The sequence below is a fragment of the Triplophysa rosa genome, linkage group LG5 (assembly GCF_024868665.1).
Source record: "Triplophysa rosa linkage group LG5, Trosa_1v2, whole genome shotgun sequence".
In the NCBI taxonomy this organism is placed as follows: Eukaryota; Metazoa; Chordata; class Actinopteri; order Cypriniformes; family Nemacheilidae; genus Triplophysa; species Triplophysa rosa.
The window spans coordinates 17,012,792-17,027,995 of NC_079894.1; the positions used below are offsets into that span (position 1 = coordinate 17,012,792).

General features: G+C 36.6%; 1 protein-coding gene across 5 annotated transcripts in view; it reads left to right on the forward strand.

Annotated features, from left to right (window-relative positions):
- The window catches only part of dpp6b (dipeptidyl-peptidase 6b), a 112,308-nt gene that overhangs the window by 88,072 nt on the left and 9,032 nt on the right, over positions 1 to 15,204 (forward strand). For all 5 annotated transcript variants that reach the window (XM_057334872.1, XM_057334871.1, XM_057334874.1 and 2 more), the window contains 7 exons: positions 2,553 to 2,651; positions 5,570 to 5,682; positions 5,853 to 5,927; positions 6,162 to 6,214; positions 6,921 to 7,002; positions 12,151 to 12,271; positions 14,527 to 14,681. In XM_057334872.1, coding sequence (XP_057190855.1) covers positions 2,553 to 2,651; positions 5,570 to 5,682; positions 5,853 to 5,927; positions 6,162 to 6,214; positions 6,921 to 7,002; positions 12,151 to 12,271; positions 14,527 to 14,681 — 698 coding nt within the window. The remainder of the gene's footprint in view (positions 1 to 2,552; positions 2,652 to 5,569; positions 5,683 to 5,852; positions 5,928 to 6,161; positions 6,215 to 6,920; positions 7,003 to 12,150; positions 12,272 to 14,526; positions 14,682 to 15,204) is intronic.

Sequence of the window (15,204 nt, forward strand, 5' to 3'; positions counted from 1 at the left end):
TATGCCAATAACAGGCATGCTAATAACAACTAGTTAATAGTGAGAATTGCACCCTATACTGAAGTGTTACCAAAGATCTTTCATGTCTTTGTCAGGAGTTTTATAAGAGACTTATAATGATTAATAATAGAAACATAATAGAATAATAGAAACATATGAGGCAAAAGTTGTTTCACTTACAGTATGGAAAAAATAAACCATAGAAAGTCAACAAGTCATCTTAGCTATACTGAATGATCTGAGCTAAGTTTTTAATGGTTGATTGTTAGATTATTACTTTAGGTCCTCGAAATGTCTCAAAAATGACTGTTCTTCAAGCATTCAAGTTATTTTTCTGGGTAATTAGTATAATATGACTGTTCTTTATCAAGAGAAAGTGGGCCGCGTGTTTCCCCAGAGTTCAGCTGAAATATCTTTTCAAACATGAATTATTAAATATGCACACATACACTTATCAATTGTTGGAGAGCCTAAATTAAGAGTAGCCTGAAGAAATGAATGAACTCATTTTTAACCCTCAGCCTAATTGAGAGCGAGGTGTTTTCCTCATGGAGCTTGAAGAACGATACCAATAACCCATAAAACTAAAGCAAAAGATTAGCTTCTCTCTAAAAAGTTTAACTCCAAAGTTTTCTGCTTTTCCGCAAACAGTGATGTGTTAGGTTCTACTTTGATATCTGAGATGGTGAAATGAAAAATCACATTAAACCAAGTTTGGAGATCTCACTCCCACTCCTTAATCTAAGTTACAAAGTTACAGAATGTTAAACTCCTCCTGAATGGAGCCCATTATAGCCAGACAACGTATGTGGGAGAGTGCATTCGCCTAACAGAAAAAAAACTCTGATTAGATCAATGTGTGCAGATCAATAGAGCTCTAAATAGAATGAGACACACTGGGGAAACCTAGTCTCACCCTCTGCCTCGCGTCAGCTCTGGTAATTGGCCGTGGTCCTGTGCGCTGGCAAGGGAGTTGTTTGCTGAAGGCAACTCTCACGGGACAAGAAACACGACAAGATGGTGGGAGTTTTGCCCACACTTAAAAGACACCGCTGTTATTTTGCCCTGTTTGTGGCACTTTCGCATGTCCACAAATTCTTACGTTTCTTTCTTTAGTTATGCCACCAGACAAGAAAACCGGAAGACCAGTGTCTCAACCTCACAAAGTTCAACTGACATAAAAAGTGTTCTATGAACAAAAATATAAAATTGATTAAAGAAGTGGTGGAAAATTACAACATTTTTCTGCATTGATTTTCAGATTGATTCCAGTGTTTTGATAGATCAACTTATGTTATTATATAATCAGAAAATAGAGAAAGGAGCTCACAGAACCTCTAGATAAACTTCTAGTGCTTTCTGTCAAATTGGCAATGATGCAAATGGATCAATAGGCGTGTATTCCACAAAAGGTTCAATTAAATGATTCCTGATTTTATTAATCTTCCAACAAATGAAAACCAAGAACCTGGTACAACTGAAGTAGATGAGCTGGTGCAATATAAGGTAGACGGTGCAATCTTAAGCTCATAGCATTAAAAATGAAGTTTCTTCAAATAGAGATCTGCGAAACAGGAATAAGATGGGTCATCCAAGGCCAAGTCACTAACTTTAACGGGGACAATATTGAAGGTCTCACTGATTGCATCACTGAGTACACACGCTTCTGTGTTGACACTGCTAACGCCAGAAAAGTGTGCTGATACCCTAAAAACAATCTGTGAGTCACCACTGACTGATTCCACATGGAGGAGGTAGAAGGTCTTGATCATGTCTAGTATAGATTGGAGTGTTGCAGTAGTCTCATTAAGCGCGCTCTGGGACAAACCTGTAGGACTGACTTTTTTCATGCAACACACGAGGAGAAATGATAAAACGCTGAATTTAAAGGATGAAAATTCTGTCTTCATTTACTCGCACGCAAGCTGTTCCAAATCTGTATACATTTCTTTGTTCTGAACACAGAGAAAGATATTTGAAAGAATGCTTGCAGCCAAACAGTTCTTGGCCACCATTGACTATCATAGTATGAAAAATTGCTTTATTCATTTCTTTATTCTGTTGAACCCAAAAGAAGATCTTTTGTGACGCACTTTTGGCTACCATTGTATTTTTGGGGGGTGAACTGTCTCTTTAATATTCGATGGATTAAACTAAATCTTTTACTTTGTTCCTGGTTGTTTTCAGCGCTGTGCATGCAGAGTTGGTAAAGATCTACGCATATTAATCAGACATGGAGACGCTTCTAACATATTAATAATTCAAGATATTATAAATACATTTTTTGTTACCCTGTTCAGTAATAAAAAGAACCAGTATTGAAAGTCAGAATAGACTGTTCAAAGTTATTTAAGATTTGCATTGTTTACATTGCGTTGTGTTCTGTTTTGTTATGATTTATTACATCTGTCTGCCTTTCGGTGTCTAAAGTCTGTCTTTTCTTAAATATTCAAATAGACTTTTAAAACGAATAGGCAACATCAAAGTGAATCTGCAAATCATTCCTGTTCTAGTTGTCTGCTGAAATATTGTTGTAATCTTCTGCTCCACAGATGAGGATGACAGTCTGGCCTCTAAGAAGAAAGTCACTATTGAGGACCTTTTCAATGGACAGCTCCAGGCACATGACCCTGAGGCTACATGGCTTAACGGTGAGTAACATTTGAGTTTTCCTGTCACTCTCTTTGACTCTGGAGCTGTGCGTGGCTGCAGGCACTAGTTCCAACATCTCATGACAACTAAATAAGAAATTGCATCACCAGGATATATATGGAGCATCATTCGGATGGCATGGAATCTTTCTGAAACTTTAGGTAAAAACCATCCGTTGAGTTATATTATTTTCCATCGTTACTTTTTTTCTTCCTCTGTTCAGTTTTGAATCATTTTGAGTTGGTGTTATAAGATTTTCAGCTTGCACTTAAAAGATGCAGTTTTTTATTGCATTGTATTGCCTGTGAAAATTGTACTACATTACCTCTTGGATACAGTAACTTTTCACGGCTGTGAAATGTATGAATGTGATGAAATGTATGAAGCTATCTTGCATGGAAAATAGTTAATTTCCATGATTTCTAGATGGTCGTTTGTGATGCAGGGCTATCATCATTTGGGTAGTTGACAAATAAACCGTATATGTGACCTATGCTGTGACAGCAAACATTTAGAAAACAAACTGGTAATAGAATATTATTTTATGCTATTCATATTTATATTTATAATATAAAAGAGCATAAGAGAGATTTTTGTCTTGCTACGTCACACCATAAGACACGTGTGCAGTTTATTTGTCAACTACCCATTTACAAATATGAACTCATAATTATATCTTAAATGTGAATGTATATAAAAAACTGTCTTGAATTTTTTTTGTAAATCCATCTTTTTTTATTAATCATAGATCATCTTATGCCGACATTAATACTGCACCTAAAACAACACACGAACTGTGTCTTTATATAATGACATTTAAAAACACTTGCAAGGTCTTTTTAGAAAATGAGAGTAGCAATGCTTTCCTTGTTTTTTGTTTTATGTACAGACATACATACAGCATGTATTCAATTTTCAATAAAGATTTTTACATTTATGTATTGGCTGTGCTTAAGTGCACACGTTTAAACCATCTACTGATTTTCATGCTTCATAGAGTGTACAGCTATTAATACATTCCTGGTATCATATTAAGACATGCATGTTTTCTGCACAACTATTCACTGTTCACTCTTGCCAGTTATTTATTTTTATTTTGTTAATCAAAATGATATTCATTCACTTATTCAAAAATAGTAGATGAAAGACTGAAGGATGAATTTTTGAATTAATGTAGGTCAGTAACTACTGTAATTCAGTATTAGTATATCTGCAGCTCTCTGAACCATCAGTCCACATTAGTATGCCACATTAACCTCAACAATATATGAATTTTATGTTTTTATTTATTGCTTGTTTTATTCCATATAAGCATTCTGTGTACAGTCTTATATTAGCATGTTCCCTTTTGATCCGCCATATAGAATATCCTATTAGACTTTACTCTCCATTATCAATAAACGTACAAAAGGTGCATGATTACACAATAGAACAAGACATCAAGCCGCAAACTGAAAATTGGTCTACTATTTATTTTAAATGGTCAAGTCTGACTTTTCTGATGTAATGATGCAGAATACAGCGTTACAGTGCCACTTTGTCTGGGAGCACTAACACTGCATAACCTGTCATTGAAACTATGGCTTGCATTTATAAAAATCCTTCTGTTTTTGTTTATTGAAAAAAGAGCACAATGGATTATTACTTGGCATTAACAGATCTTTAGAGGTGAATGTGATATGAGTTTCTGCATTTTGTGATAAACAACAGCGCAGACAATGTCATTCTTGTGAACTTATAAATAATATAAATATTATAAATAATGAAACGGCAAGGAAAAGAAGTGCACTTGTAAGTAATAGCAGTTTGTTGTAATGTTTTTGTCATGCTCTTGCTAGATTTATTTGGCATTTTGCTAGATTTATTTGGCATGGATAGGAATGGGGAGCTACTGTATAATTGGTCCCTGTTAGTGGTATAAAGGTTTGTAAAAGTGCAGCCCTGGTATCATGTAAAACAGCTTAAAAGATGTCTATCTTAACATAAGTAAACAGCATGTTTTGATAAATCATGTTTTGCTATTGTGCCCTTGAAAATGCATTTGTTGATTTAAGGCTGTGTTTACCTCTGAGAAAGAGACTCATTATTCTGACTCTGACATGCTCCACAACCCATCATAGAGCCTTTTTAAAAGCGATCACTCGTCTGTATTATTTATCAGGCCGGGAGCTATCTGCATTCAGGTCTGTCGCAGGCTTGTTTACCAGGGTAGGTATAACATTTACAACCTGAATAAATAAAGAACACGGTTGTCTTTGCAAAACCTAGACTTTTAGAGCAGAGACAAATGGTCCAATGGTTGTAATGAGTTGTAAAAAGGGTTTAAAAGCATTTTCAAAGTAAATGGAAGAATAAATTGATATGGGTTATTAAAAAGATCTCAGGCCATTTTAAATGCTCACCAGTAAAGAGTTATCTTCCATCAGCCGAATGGATCCTTTGTGGATTGATGGTGTGCCATCTTTAACATCATGAGTGTGATAGTTCAAATAGTAAGATTATATAGGGTATAGCATACAGTAAATCATTATGTTGAGCCCTGTAAATAAAATAAATGCATCAGGTATCATTTACAAAGCTCTCTAAAGTGCTTTATTCTGATTGGTCAATCACAGCATTCTGTGATGCTGGAATAGAAATGGTGGAATAGATACAGTAGCTGCTAACTTTATGGTACTTGTTTTAGTCCATTGTCTCTAAATTCAACTCAAGTCTTTATTTTATGTCCATTTATTAATAAGTAGCCATGTCATAAAAAGGATAATGTATAGTCATTATTGTCAAAATAAACCCTTTCCCCATAAAACGAGTTAATTTTGCGAAAATGACAAGCTGACTGGTCCCAATGTCTCTTGACCTTTGTCCCTGTTGACCTTTATAATGACCTATAAATGGTTTCTTTCATCTCTTTCATCAGATTTTGAACTGATATACCGCACACGGGAGGGTGATGTGGTCAAACGGAATGTGGTGACCAATAATACAGAGGTTCTGGTGAAGAACAAGATGTTCGAGAGTTTTCGCAACCAGGTTCGTACAGTTTTATAAATAAGAGCATTGCGTGCTGCTTTGTAAATGTTGTGCAGTTAAGTCAACATATGTGTACATTTGTTAGATCTTATACCACTACTCATGTGCTGTAATGTAATTTTAGACTTAAAGAGGGATGATTGTAAGTGCAAATTTTTCTTTGATTTCAGGCATCCTACAAGCCCACCAAATATCAAGTCTCTTCTGATTTAAAATATGTGCTGTTGGCCTACAGTATTTTGCCGGTAAATGGTTCATGCTCTTATTTATAATAGATGAATATCCAAAGGGTGTATTTGTCGAATGCGTATTTGAAATAGACATACACTCTAAAAAAATGGTGCTATATAGCGACTAAAAGAAAAAAGATAAGACTCTAGTTTTCGTACTTTTTGTTGTTCTCATCTTGCTTGTTTCTCGTATCTATTGCTATGACTTTAATGAGAGAGTGGCTTCTCTGTGTTTTCTTTGTTCTGCAGCTTTATCAATATTCCTACATGGCCTATTACATCATCTGCAGCCTTGACTCTCCGTAAGTCCCACTGTTCTAATTACATCCTCTCACATTCACATTGATATTTTTTTCAATAGGAAAGAGCCATTGTGAATAACTGAATTGTGGGTAGCACTGCCACCTAGTGTTTTCTGAAGAAATTAGGTCATTTCTTTAGAGTCGCTCTGGTCTGCAAATATAATTTGTCCACCCCGGTGTAAATTATTCATTACTGTTAGCCTTTAACATCTCGAGTGAATTCGGGTTTTGACCTGTGAAATGCATTAACACATATCCTAGTATATGTTACTGTAGTAATTATACAGGTTAAACACACACACACACACACACACACACACACTCCATAGACATAATGACTTATTCTTTACAAATTCTATATTCTATCCCCTATTATTCAGCATAAACCTAACCCTCACACAAACCTTTTTTAATTTTTACATTTTCATAGAAGCATCATTATAGTATGTTTTTCATCAGTTTCCATTATTCCCCACAAGATAGATAAAACACACTTTCTCATCAATTTTTATATTTTCTTACAATTTCTCTATCTGTTATGCAATTAATACATTATTGATATTAGTTTTACCTTTTCTGGTGACATATACTCTTCAAATAATGGGCTACTTTCCATCACATCAAAATGTATACAGTACGTAAATGCAAAAAAACATGCTCACACACTCTTGTTGTTCTCCTGAGAATGGATTGTGTTTTTTCACAGGGAGAAAGTGGAACTGACCCCTAATGAAGTACTGAACACTCCACTCCAGTATGCTGGATGGGGACCCAAAGAGCAACAACTGGTAAGAGGCTCTCAAACATATTCAGGGCTCTAGACTAACATTTGAGAGAGGTGGCACCAGCCCTTAATTTGGTAAACCCAGAGTCATGGGGTGAGGTAAGAAAAAAGAATCACCAAAACTTCATTCAAATGTGTTTAATTCATTAATAAATCAATTATTTATACAATAGTTCAGTGCTTAAAGTTTCAACATATTTTTCTGCATTTTCTGTTTCCTGCATTAGCTTCACATGCATACAATACTCGCAATGCATTTTGTTATCTTTGCTGTTTTGTACCTTAGCCGGGGAAATTCTTGTATTCTGCTTATTTATTTTAGTTGCAAGATTGAGCGCTTCACTCGTCTGCTCTGTCGGTCCTTCCGCTTCATCATAGCGTTAAATACGCCTCTTACACCCCCGCATTAGGCTACGTCTTTGGGGGCGGGAGCACTGCTAGATAAGTGAATGGTTAAAGGAGGGGAGACGAAAATGAGTAATATAACATTTCTGTGCATTAAATTTATAATACACAAAAATTATATATTGATCAGTTTGGCAGTCGCACCGTTAAGAAAAACTTGTTGCACTGGCAGGATTTTTTGTGCGAAATGCTACCATTTAGTCGCAGTCTAGAGCCCTGATATTGATGCCCCCCTCAATAAACTACTGTCATTTAAATAAATGCATGGAATATCTAAAATCAGGATCTGTGGATCTAGAGACAGTCATGTTATCCTGGTTGTGGCTGTTCTCGTGGTCATGCTGACAGGGATGAGCTAAGACCTTTATCGACCCAGTGGCAGATGGCACAAATGGGCACCTTTCCATACATTCATTTCTTTCTGACCTTATTAGTGGGAAGATTCATTATTTCTATCGCGTTTCTTTTGGGTTTGGAATTAGAACAAACATCGATAACTGAGTATTCAATTAAACGCATCACTGTTATGCTAGTTACGCGCACGATTCCTTAAATAATTCAGCTTGTTGAAGAGAGGTGTGGTATTAGTTTTCTAAACAGCCAGGCCTATTTTTACCTCATGGATGATGAAAAAAATTACAATGACAAACCATACTGGGGCACAATTGTGTTAAAATAAAAAAGGAATATTACTGCATTTTCACATAGAAAAATACGAAGCATGTTAAATCTTGACATTTACACCAAATATAAATATAAATCTCATAAAAATTTTGTAATTGCACTGTATTGACATATCCGTACACCGGCATGTGTTTCGATTGGTTTTCTCCATTACGTGCAAAGCACAACGCAGACGCACATGTGTGTGAGTTAGGGGGCATCAGGTGTGTAATTTCGTAGGGGCCTGCATGCCGCCCAACGCTTTACTGACGCCTCAGGCAATTAGTTTTCTGTGACAGAGCTATCAGCAGGGGCCGGTCTGTGTGCCAGAACCTACACTGAAGGTCACATCTCCGACTCCACCTGGGGAAAGAGAGTGAGACAGATAATGGCGGTCACGGATGAGCAGAGATAGAGATAGGAGGAGTTGCTATACATCACAGGTGTGATGGAGGAAAACTTACAGACAGCAGGACAGGTTCCAAAAGAACCAATGAGAACTTTTGTAGACGTGTACTTTGGTTCTGTTCCAAAACCTAGAGTATCATCGCTCTTTGCTGACCCACATAGGTTTTGAAAAGTGAATCTAAACATGATGTGGTGATGTATAAAAGATCACATGGACTTGAAGTGCATGTTAATGCTGCTATTTGCATAAAGTGTAACTTTTCTCGACTCATTACTGGTCGTTGCAGGGTTACTGTCACTCATGTTGCCGCATGGCTCTCGTTAAAGATGATGAATGACTCTAGGTGGCTTTTGTTGCTGGAAATTGCCGTATGAATATGTAACGTCCTGGCTGATGTGTAACCTTGGAAGTGGACCTGCAGCTCAGCAGATAAAAACCCCCAAAATGTTGATTTTGAAACAAGGGTCATTCACAAAGTTCTACACTTTAATGTTTGTTTTTGAAACATTTTAATACTGTATGTTCTTGTCATATGTCTGTATAACTGAGTTAAATTGTGCATAAAAGACAAACGCGTCTATGCCTACATACAAGGCAGATTTTACTATGTGTTGGAACAGGTTCATTGTCAAGTTTATTTTTGAAGCCTATTCATCTGTGTTATCATCTGCATTCTCATCAGCCTCTATATAGCAGTAAAGTGTGATTGATTCAGTTCATCACTCCATCTGAAGCCATTAATGACAGAACACTGAGCTATTATCTGTTTGTCTCTCTGTCCAATGAGCTGCTCCACTCAATCTATTCACATTCAGAGGAAATGACTGTGAGTCAATAAATGCATAACAAATACACATTAAATACCAGGCCTCAATCTCAACCATTAGTCAGAGACAGACCACAAATAGATAGTTTCATTGACAACAATAATTAGAGGAAATGACAGGTTTAAAGTTTTTCCTAATAAATAATGCCAACATAGCTAAATAATATAAATGTAAAACGAACAGTGTTCATCATTTCTAATGGAGTCATTTTTTTCAGTTATCTTAGATTTGCCACTGCATAGTAAGCTTTCCTCTTAAGGATTTTTGTTATTAATATTGTTGTTTATCAATATTATATCTTAACATGCACAGGGCCCATGGGACGGCCGGTGGGAATTTTTTAGCTGCATTTATTTTTAGTACTTTTGTTTTACATTAATCTATCAAACATCTGCTTGTTGCTTGTTAGAGGTTAGGAGATTATCTTGTTTTTTCTCAGTAAATCTCACCAGAGTTTGTCACATGCTGCTTCTCTCACTGCTGTCAATCATCTTGCCTACATTCTGCAATCAACAGAGTACTGCAATCAAACTATACATTTGATCAGTTTGTGTTTTCCCTGGGAATCAAACCCACAACCCGTTGCACTGTTAACACAGTACTACCAGCTAAGCTACAGAAACACTCCATATAAATACTAGAGAGGTGTCCCATACACATAATGGTGCTATATAGCACTAAAATTGGTTCTTGACTCGTAATCATAGGGGAACCACTTGAAGTGTTATAAAGAACCATATCTTGGTTCTTCAGTGGTTCTTCAGGGATGACTGAGGTGCTATATAGCACCGCTTCCGTAAAAAGAACCCATTAAGCCGCCCCTGTATATGGTTCTTCAGCGGTTCTTCATCCTAAAGTCAAAACTCAAAAGTCAAATTTACAGTTGACAGACAGTCTGCGTGCTTCATTCGTGCTGTTTTGCTTACGCAAAAACTGAACACATCATTTCCCTTATTTCATGTTTGCGATAATAAAAAAATAAGAACCCCGTACTTAAATAATATCCACAGTAGCTTATTTATGGGAACATTGTGATTACAAATGTGATTAGTGTATGTTCACGCTAAGATTGTTGTATAGCATACTGCAGGTCATGCAGTCCACGTTATATTAAAATAGTTACCCCTTAGTTTTTAAATACTTACAGTATAAACACCTTTGAAATGCCTTGCCAATATTAATTTTCGCACGAGTCCGATCACATTCCCTGTTTCTTTGTAAACCGTCTTCAGTTCTTTCTATATTGTTTTTCACAAATGATGAATCCCCAGATGTCAACACTGCTTGGCTTTTAAAAGTAAAAGTACTAAACGCCGCCATAAATAATACTAAACGTTGTATGAAATCCTACCCAGCAGTTGTGAGTACACGCTACAAACCGCCTGTCACTCGCAGCATCCACGCGCTGGCTAGCAGCCGGATCCTCTTCTTTCTGTGTACGAATGTGACGAAATGACGCACAGACGAAAGACACCATATAAGGATCTCCGGAAAAGTCGACCCGACAGGGCAAATTACAAACCATCATTACAAGCTTTCCGTGGTGAATCCAGCAAGGGTAGTGACACAGTTTTAAACACCGTTCTTTCATGTACTTGCTCAATAATTGGTTTTAGCTCGTTTTTACTCCAAAAAACTTGTGGACTGCCACTTTAAAGGACTCATAAAATGAGCACTTTCAACAATTTGGTATGATTTATTACGGTCTTCATGAAATGTCTGGAACATATTTTGCTTAAAAACACTCAATGGCTGTGTAAACAAAACCCTTTTTGCCTCGAGCAACCCGTTTTGGTGCATGTCTCTTTAAATGATAATGATTTACAGCGCACCTCACCCCCCTTCCGTCCGGCGTGTCAACACAACACACGTGTAGTACTGCCATGGCAATGGTTTAGCTAAATTATGTTTCCTGAACTCCTCTGCGGTTAGTTTAGTTTAAAACCTCTCAAATCATTTGTCCGGAGACTAAAAAATCTGTCATAGCAAACAGCGCATCCTACTGCGCTCACATTGTGCGTGTATAAGCTTGCCTAAAATCCACGGATTGCTCACCTGCAGATCTCAGCGGAATTACGTGGATTTTAGCGCTTGTCGTTGACAAGTTATAACGTTACACACACAACGTGAGAGCATAACTAGTATGCTGTGACAGATTTTTCAGCCTAAGGACGAATGATTTGAGACGTTAGACGTAGACGCTGTTGTCACTGTGCAAATACGGCTCTCGCTAAATCCTTGGTGTTTTGAGTCTGACGACATCACGCAGCCGTGTTTTTCAGGCAAGTTTAAGAATCATATGTAGTTTAGATACTTTAGGGTTAGGGTGTGGGTTTCGTAAGACTCTAAACAGCAAGGATTTAGTCAAAAACAACAAGCCACACACCAAGGATTTAGTGAGAGCCGTATTTGCACAGTGACAACAGCGCCTACTAGGTTCACAGAATACGACGGTCACAGGATTTGTTGCAACAGCGGCAGCACCGTGGGTGGAATTGTGTATATTAAGGGTAGGTAATATTATAATAAGAGCCTGCTTCTACGTCACATCAGGAGCTACGTCAAATTTGAACGGCTCGATTTCTCACTTGCTTGCAGAGAAAGGCTTACCAAAACAAAGTTACAAAAGGATCTTGTTTTTCACATTTTCTGGGTTGCTAGATGCACTGCGGACCCGATTATAGCACTTAAACACAGAAAAAATGTGACTTTGATACAATGGGTCCTTTAACCTTTTTTAACCTAACCGTTTTAACCCTATTGTTATGCTACAAATGCTTTTAACATGAGAAGTTACTTTGTCTGAATCATCTTGGTGATTCACAGAATCTTTCCTCTTTCCTGGCAGATTTTCATCTTTGAGAATAACATCTACTACAAAGCACGAGTGAACAGTCCATCAATCCGGCTGGTTTCCACAGGCAGTCAGGGGGTCATATTTAATGGACTTGCGGACTGGCTGTATGAAGGTAAAGCCCATAAGCATAAATAATAATAGACCCAGTGGACTGTGTGTGTATATGTAAGGATGTGATTGTGAAAGTCTTTTTTGTGTGGGAAAGGAAGTGTTTATTTGTACACATTACATAGATATTTGTGCGTGTGCGACCCAACTATCAGTCTCACAGCACTGTTCTACTGATATTTGATTCACATATTTCTTTCTTTTTTTTATTTCTGATATTTTATTTTTAATTTTCTGTACGTCTTTTTAAGAAATAATGTCAAATATATTAGAATGAAGTATTTGCTTTATGACTTTGAGTTGAGATAGCATGAGTTTTGGTCTGGGCATTCTTTAGTTTATTCACATTCAGCTTCACACTGTGAACTAGTTTAAAAAATAGGATAAAAGCAAGAATGTGTCTTTACAGTTCACAGCAATAGACGCTCTCTAAAACCTTTCAATACATACAGTCAATAAGATTTCAGAGGCAGACAAATATGTGACATTCTTCAATCTTTAATTAATTTCAGAATTCAGAAACAATACACTCAACAACTTTCAATTTAATAAGCTTATGTAATAAAACACTAAACAAATACCAGTTGAACATTTTCCAATCCATGTTAATGAAATGTAGATTATTATCAGCATTTGTCTCTGAACAGCATTGGCGTGTGAAATCAAAAGTAAACCTTTATGTAATTTATTATGCAATATTAGGATTTGAGCTAAATATAATCTCCCACAATATTTTAATATTCATAGTAATTAATGTAGCAGTTTGCGTTAAAGGAATTGTGTTTACTTTGGGGATTATGTTCACTTAGACTTTTGGTTGTTGATTTCCCCATTGTATTAGATGTTTAATTCTGTGTGCATGAAGAAACATTGTGCAAACGTATGACATTTCTTCACAAAAATTTAATTTAGGATGATTATAAAATGGATGGTCGTGCCAGCATAATTTTGACATTACCATGTGTGCTCATAGCTTTATTGACTTTACTATTATTCTAAATAGGATATGTTGAACATACAGACACTTTGCTGTATTCAGACATTTACATTTATTCATTTGGCAGACACTTTTATCCTAAGCGACTTACAAGTAGGAGAGCACATAAACATTTTGTCAACACGTTAAACAGTACCGTTAGTTTACAAGGCCATGCTATAGGAGGATTAAAGCTGGAGTAAGCAAACATATAAAGCATAACATAAAGCAGACATATATTGATTGATTGTTTTTTTTGTCCTTTTAACAAACTTAAATAATGCCCTTTTTCACGATTAAAGTGTTAATATTCATATTACTTAATGTTGTGTTTATTATACTTTATTAATATTTACCTACAATGCTTTTGTATTTACTGTATGTCCACATCTATACCTCTAAGGTATTCTAAATTCTAAATATAATGATGGAATATTTAGTGTATCATTTAATGTTTAGTTAAACTAATTCGCAGGTGTATAGTTTGATCATTTCATGGTTTTAACCTAAAGTAACTGGGGTTGTGCTTAGTCACACTTGTGCTGGTTTGTTTTGTTCTTATGTTGTTTTGTTGGATCTTTACTGCCATCATGTGGTTCCACATTTCCTGGGAACATATGAAACAAAAGATTTTACAGAATTAGAAGATTAGAGAGCTGAAGCTGTGCAGTAATGAATGCATGCTGAAACATGGATCTGTGGCGCGTGCATGGGGGAAGTAGGTTCTAGTTAATTCATAGAAGTAACAATATATACAGTACTTGATTCAAGGTTTCTGTTGTAAAAGTTGTAAACAAACATGCTGTAAAATGTACTGTATTAGTGTTCTCCTTATTTAATTCTGGTCATTTAAATGGTTGCATAATGATTCAATAGCAAAGCAGTTGCTGCGTGTTACAGGTGGGTGTATTTATGCTTTCTCATGTGACAGCCCTTCTGGTGCTCCTTTAGCTCAGGGCCGTCAGCTTTATGAAGTGATGGATGAGACTCCTGAGGCTGGAGCCTAATTCCAAATGGATGTGATAAATCACTCTAGCTGGTTTTGCGCATGTTGCAGTTATGTATTTTTGCACCGGCCTGCGCTTGCTCGGAAGGATATTTCATCCTGAAACGTCTATTATCGTCCTGGATCTGACAGAGATACGGGTGCATGGCAACCAATCTTTAAACTTGCAGGACGTGCGTTACTTGTTTGTATACAGTACATTGTTGACAGCTATATGTCATATGTTAAGATTCCATTTTTTTTTAATGCACTTTTTCTTTTATTTATGTCCGTGTAGAGGAGATCTTTCAGAATCATATCGCCCACTGGTGGTCACCAGACGGTCTCAGACTGGCATATGCCACCATCAACGATACTCTGGTACCCAAGATGGAGATACCCATGTTCACAGGAGCACTGTATCCAGCAGGACAGGAGTACCGCTACCCAAAAGTAAATCTCTGCTGCTTTTTAAAAACACATTAAGGGTTATTCAACATATCCTAAATGCAATTCAATGGCACTGTGACCTTGACGTGGGATCTGATTGGTTGCTGTTGTCCTGAATTATATTTGTATGTATTAGTGGCTGAACTAAATCTGGTTGCGTAATAGTTATGACTGGCAATCACATTACCTAACCTAGTGTACATTTATTCATTTTGCTGATGACTTTTATCCCAAAGCAGAGCACTCAAGCTTTTTTCCAGTTTGTGTGTTCCTTGGGATTTGATCTCATGACCTTGAGATTGATTGATTTCTATTAAAACTGGTTCTACAAATTCAGAGTTTGTCTGTTATAGTTGTTAGATAAGCCCAAAAAATAAAAATATGAAACCCTTAAAATTGTGTTCTTGACATGACTTTAATTCACTTTCATAGAGAACTGGGCTGAGCTCATTTGGCCGCTTAGCAGCCAGCAAAAAACCCTTGCAATGACAGGACACACGTCTAACCATCATATACTGAGATAACT